This window comes from Silene latifolia, chromosome 11 (genome assembly GCF_048544455.1).
Source record: "Silene latifolia isolate original U9 population chromosome 11, ASM4854445v1, whole genome shotgun sequence".
NCBI classification, from domain to species: Eukaryota; Viridiplantae; Streptophyta; class Magnoliopsida; order Caryophyllales; family Caryophyllaceae; genus Silene; species Silene latifolia.
In genome coordinates, this window is record NC_133536.1 from 36,134,848 (window position 1) to 36,141,349 (window position 6,502).

Here is a 6,502-nt window from a genome sequence, read left to right on the forward strand (position 1 = left end):
AATGAAATTGGTGGCCAAATTCACGGAACAACCGCCTATTTATAGGAAAAAGCCCATAAAGAAGGACCAATCGAGAATGACCCATAAAGCGTCGCCAATCAAAGAAGCGACACGTGTCGGACATGCAACCACGGAATGTCAATCATCGCAACGATTAAACGTCAATCAACGCAACAGTGATCAAGCGTCTTCAACACGCCCTTTCATATCTCTGCCCATTCATCTTCCTCAACAAATTCCTAGGTATCTGCTCTCCGCCGGCCACAGGATCAACCATGCTAAGGAGCACCGGCCTGGGGGCAATAAAAAACAACCGACACTCCCAACCCTGGTCTCGGCCGGCGTCACTTCCTTTTCCACATCGGATGCCCTTTACACATCCATGCGGAGGGGGATATATATGGTACGGCCCGATAAGAACTAGGCCGAGATAGAAGAAGCCGTCTGAAAAAGTTTCAAAAATTACTTTCGCAGAATATGCGCTCGGATACATCGGAGCCCATACCACGGCATAGACTACGCTGGGGCAAATTGATGGGGCATATTCTCGCACCGTGACGACCAAGTCAACATATTGAGCAAGGTCAAGGATATCCACAATAAGTCAACGACTCGAGACAAATTAGCCGATGCAACCCATCTCGGCTGTCACACTGGTCTCGGCCGGCAACGATCACCGGGACACATATCCGCGTACTCATATCCAAGACCCTCTCGGCCCGCCATGGGTCCAAATGTCCGAGGGTAGAACGGTCTTTCCACCTGCTAGCCACTTGGCCACTACGTAACAAAAGGTGAAAGTCTATAAATACTCCTCAACCCTCATTGAGGAAAGGATCCATAAATTAACCTAAGAATCACTATTCATCTGGTAATATCTTCCTTATCTCTCTACAATACATCCTTAGCCGAGTAATAACAACTTATCCCACTAAGTTCACCGACTTGAGCGTCGGAGTAAAGTACGCTTAGCACAAAGCCAAGCCCTCCGCCTTCGTTCATTGTTGCAGGTGAGGCCGAGAGGAACGATAGAGACGTGAGGAATCCAACTCGAGACATCATTCTACAAGCCACGGGTGGTAACAATACTTGCTCTGGAATTACACCCGGAACAGAATCTAAATGGTAAAAATTTTCATATGTTCATGTTATTATTCAAGTACAAGTCCTCACAAATTTGTAACGCTTATAAATAAAAGAGTGTGAAATTTTCAATTATGATACTCATAGTAAGATTAAACCAATGTAAAAAATTAAGCTCACTTATTGTAGTGTGAGAAAATAAGCAGAATCTATTGATTTGGAGATAATAGATTGGTCAGAAATGATGATGGGTAGCAAGTTACACCAAATTGAAGTAAATCACAAAGCATTGAGTTTGACACAATGACAACAATCCTAACTATACACAGCAATCATCTCAGCTCTAGTTTTCACCGAACACGTGGCAGAATGTTAACGGTTTAAACTTAGAATTTATTTAATTTAAAAAGTAAATTGAATAAAAGAGTACGGGTCAAGATCCAAGAAATATCAAGCGCTGAGGCCCAGACAAGACATGAACGGAAGCCCATTATTAGAACATGTACAAAATGAAGAAGCCGTAGAGAAAGGACAGAGAAGTCTTAACAAAGATACAAATGGCCCCCCCACATGATTGGTCTCTCTTTTAACCACTTCTTACATTAAGATCAACTAAACCAATAGTAGTCTGGTAGACGAGTAGGTGTCGTTCCTACCCACATACTAATAGACTTGGCAAACGGATCAATCAAAATTGTGTTTGGTTTTTGTCAACTCAGGACTTTAGGTCGAGCATTTTGTTTTTGAGATTTGGTGGGTTGTTATCAAATTATTTGGGATAACCGTCTGTATGAGATAATATACTTTCGGATCACATTGCATAGAGTTGGATTGACTCGGGTTGCAGGTCAGATTAGGATCCTCTATTCGAGTAGGTTAGAAGTAGAATCTTAAGACAATTCTACAACTCAATTCTATATTTCTTATTATTAATACAGTATAACTTTCATGTAGAACAATCTATGATTAGAACAATATGCGGTACAGATTTTAACTGTCATAGTTCTCTTTTATTTGGACACAAAACAATTGATACTTGCACCTCAAAATCTTACTGTTCAATGTTCATACAAGGTTTATGGTTAGGGCATTAGCAATAGAGGTTTGCGCGAAAGTGGTAATTAGGCCCCTTAACTCTGATCAATTGTGAAATTAGGCCCCATAACTTTTATTTGGAGCAATCAAGCCCCTTAAGTTTCATTGAAAGTGAAATTCAACCCCATTTTTTAAATTTACACAAGAATTTTAATTAAAAACAATTTATATTAGTATTAAACAATTTATTAAATAACTAAAAATTACTAATTGCAACTTTACGAATTTTTACATAATTTATTAATCATTGAAGAACAATTTTACATACGGAGTACATATTTAGTAAATTGTTTATACTTTATATAACATTCATACATATATAATAAATTGTCTATATATTATAAAATTCAAAATAAAATAATTCTCAATATTTAATATAAATATAAAAGTTCTAAAATTATAAAAAAAATATTTTATATTTGATAAATTATATTAAAAGTTATATTAATATAAGAATTTGGTGAAAATTATGAAAATGGGGTTGAATTTCACCTTTGGTGAAACTTAAGGGGTTTGATTGCTCCAAATAAAACTTATGGGGCCAAATTTCACAATTGAAAAGAGTTAGATGTTTGTCAATAGGTTTGTAAGATGATGTGTCAAATATTTTAGAGGTTTGTCTACAAACCCTCTATTGTTGGACATGAGTGTTGAGGTTCATTGATTAGAGGAGTTACAATATAGAATACAGGTTTGTAGAGAGAGAATATAAGAGAAAAAATAATATAGTGGGCCACGTGATAAACCTTGAAAAGGTTTATTTATTGTTGGGATGAGTTTATAAGTAAATGATTGTGTATACTAACTTATGCGGCATGAGAACAAACTTATTGAAGGTTCATCTATTGCTAATGCCCTTAAATTCAATTTGATTCATGATGGTTCAGTTGAAAACATTCAAGAATATAGACCATTATCACTTCCAATTTCTTAAAATTATACTCCTAGTTCGTATGTTTAAAGAGCAGGTTTTAGTCCGTAGTCGCTTCTACTGAAGGATCTGGTGCTTATAACAAACATACCCCACGCCGAGAACATATGAGCATTACAGAACCACCTTGATTGGTGTAAACTAGTGGAGCCGAGCAGATACCATCATTAAAATCAAACAAGGGAATTCAAAAACCAGAAGGTACAAAACTTTTAATATCACAACGAAACTAAATCCAGACAGTCAACTAACAACGTATGTCTGAAAGCAGAACAGAACTAAGCAGCAGGCACAGGCTGAACTTTTTCATTGGTGGCTCGGGTGTAAATCTGCAAGCTGGAGTGATGTGCAACCATCTTGATGATACCTCTGGTCAACAGTTCTCTGATGGCCCTCCTTGCTAATGATCCATTAATCTAGGGAAAGAAAGAATACAATACCATTAAAGAAGAATAGAAAAATTGAGTAAATGGCCACATTGATGATAAAACAAACGGAACCCTAACATAAAACATTATTTTCTAGCACATTGCAAAATTTTACAAGATAATAAACAAATTGGACACAAGCCTAAATATTCCTTAGACGGAGGGGGCTTGAGGCATAGAGAGGGGAAAGAATAATGGGAACAATTTCCATTATTTTGTTTGGAAAGTTAGATTGGACTTTGGAGTATAGAATGTATTATCTAATAGAATGATCTATTTATTTTCTTTATTATTGGGCTGAAAGGAAAATCCTTAGTATACACAATTACAATCCAAGACATTTTGATGGAAAATGATCCCTAATACCCTCTTCAGTTCAACTTCAATCCAAATTACAACCAAAAAGTAACGTAAAAAAATAGATAGCATCACTCAAGCAGCAGAACTGGCACGGGCAGGGTAAATTGCACAGCAGAAATAGAGCATACAATTCAAAAACGTTGGCTTGGCAGTAATCATCAGCTAATACTTGTTCATGTGGCAAAAAAAACCCAAAAGAACAGCAGCAGCAAATCAGAAAACTAAATTTGGTTTTGAAAACCAATAGTCCCTCGATTTTATTGAATTAGACACACTGACCGACTTTTTGAGAGAGAAAATGGGAATGAGAGAAAAATGGGAATGGTGCTAATTCAATCATATGGAGGGAGATTATGTCACATTTGCATGCACAACCGTTAATCCAAAATATATGAAATTTCATAGTCTCACAAGTGACTGCATTTCAGGGAGAAAAAAATGCAGCAACAAATTTTATTGAATTGCAAGTGAAGCTACAGTTTAGATCATCAACAACATTTACTATGCATCAACCATGGAGTAAAACTGCATCATTACAAGATGCAAATGGCCTTGAATGAGATAGTAGTTAACACATATCAGAGAAACAGAGTCCCAGTACTTGACAAATAAGGAAACATATGAGGTAGTCATTGGAGAGGAAAGGAACGAGCGGGAAAAAATGGCCTACGCTTCTTCTATGTCAATGCACTGAACCTATGTAGGAATAATAGTCCAATCATCCCCATTACCCAAACTTCAGCACCATCATTTCCAATATAATGCCCGTTAGGTCCACTTCTACTATCCAAGTAAAAATTAAGGCCAACTCAAAAAGGCCTGGTAACTCCTAAACTAGCACGAGTTTATGGTGCAGTATTGTAACTCTTGATCAAAATAAACATATCACAGACATTACGATTGCTCCACTTATAATTCAATTTTAGCGTTTGGTGGGATAGAGCAATTGTTAAAAGAGTGCAAAGAGAAATGAGAAATGAGCAGTGGGTGCCCAGTGATTGAATAGTGCAATACATAAACCTAAGGACAAGTTTTGTAACCATTACCCGCATCATGCAGTCCTTCCTCATTTCCACCATATATTACCACCATTTCCCATTAATTTCTTCTTGCATTGCCCCACAACTTGAGATCCCTTTTCCAATTCCTTCCATTTATTCTCAATGATCACGATTGTATTGTAACCCGATCTAACGGCCATAATCTTATCCCAAAAAGTAATTGTTATATGAGGCGGAGATGGAATTATAATAGAAAATGGTTCTATTAAAGGAAATGAAGAGAAAGAGAGATGTGGAAAAATGGAGAGGATCCACGTTTGTTTGAGAGAGCCATTGATTCGCTGAGGTGATATTGTTAACATATGTGCTCGATTACCCCAATAACAAACACACCATCCCCCATTCAATTATACTCCGTACTAGACATAGCTCGCAATCAATCAGCATTACATCAAACATTAAATCAAAATGGACAATCAGGAAGATCACAAGTTATCAAACATAAATTCCATTCCAAACTGAACAATCAATTATCAAAACAAAGTTAAAAAATACACCATCCGTCCCAATCATATATTCACCGTCGATTAAAATACCGATTTAAAAAATGTAAGCAAATGATCGAGACAAAGATAGTAACAAAAATATACGGATTTAACAAAAATTCCCAATTGGCACCAAATCAAACTAAAACGAATGAAAACAAAATTAGGGTTAGAAACATACGCGGAATCGCTCAGAGAGGGTAGCAGCAGTGATGACCTTCTGTTTACTAGCTTCAGAAATAAGCTTGTCGAACGTCGCATTATCGAACAACACCAAATTGTTCACCTTCTCCTTTTGCTTTCCCTTACTCCACTTCTGCAATTTCAATACAATAATAACAATTCTGTTACAAAATTGCCGATTATCAAATCAAAATTAGGGTTTATAGGGTTTGAAAGAGGAGAATTGGATGGACGAACCTTCTTCTTCTGCTTTCCACCACCGGATTTCGCCGGCTTTGATGATGGTGGCGGGGCCTTGCTGTCCTTCTTCGGTGCCTGAAATTAGAGTTAATATGATTATTAGATTAAATCAAAGATTGATTGTTATAGGCAAAAATGAATTGAAAAAATTGGGAGAAGATCGAGTTGATGCCATTACCATGGTTGAAGAGAGAGCGGATGAGAGTGTACTGAAAGCTGCGGAAAATCCCTCTTTTTTTTTTTTGTTGCTAGGGTTTTTAATGGAGGTTTATATTCTTTTAAGGCGAGTATAATTGGGCTTGGATTTTAATTCTAGGGTAGTAGGATTATTGCACCTTGTACAAACCGGCTCACCAATTGTCTCGTAAGACGGTCTTAATTAGAGACCCGGCAAAATTAATCAGACTCGAATAATCAGATTTGAATCATCCGACCAGTATTTGCCGACACCTGAACTCAAGAACTGACTTTGACCTAAACTCGGATTGATCCGACCCAATAAAATCTGGTCCGAATGTTTATTGTTGCAAACAGATTATTAATTACCATAGATAACTTGATTTATGTGTAATTATTTAACCAAAATTTCAAGTAAATTACTTTTGTGCAAGTGTTTGGCAAATACTCTTCTCATGA

General features: G+C 36.8%; 1 protein-coding gene across 1 annotated transcript; it reads right to left on the minus strand.

Annotated features, from left to right (window-relative positions):
• Nucleotides 1-3,276: 3,276 nt before the first annotated feature.
• Nucleotides 3,277-6,160, minus strand: LOC141611524 (small ribosomal subunit protein eS25w-like). The gene is made up of 4 exons (XM_074430080.1): nt 6,045-6,160; nt 5,864-5,941; nt 5,625-5,759; nt 3,277-3,525 (listed from the first exon to the last, which is right to left on the minus strand). The coding sequence occupies exons 1-4, from the start codon at nt 6,045-6,047 to the stop codon at nt 3,388-3,390; spliced, it is 354 nt and encodes a 117-aa protein (XP_074286181.1). The 5' UTR covers nt 6,048-6,160; the 3' UTR covers nt 3,277-3,387.
• Nucleotides 6,161-6,502: the final 342 nt, after the last annotated feature.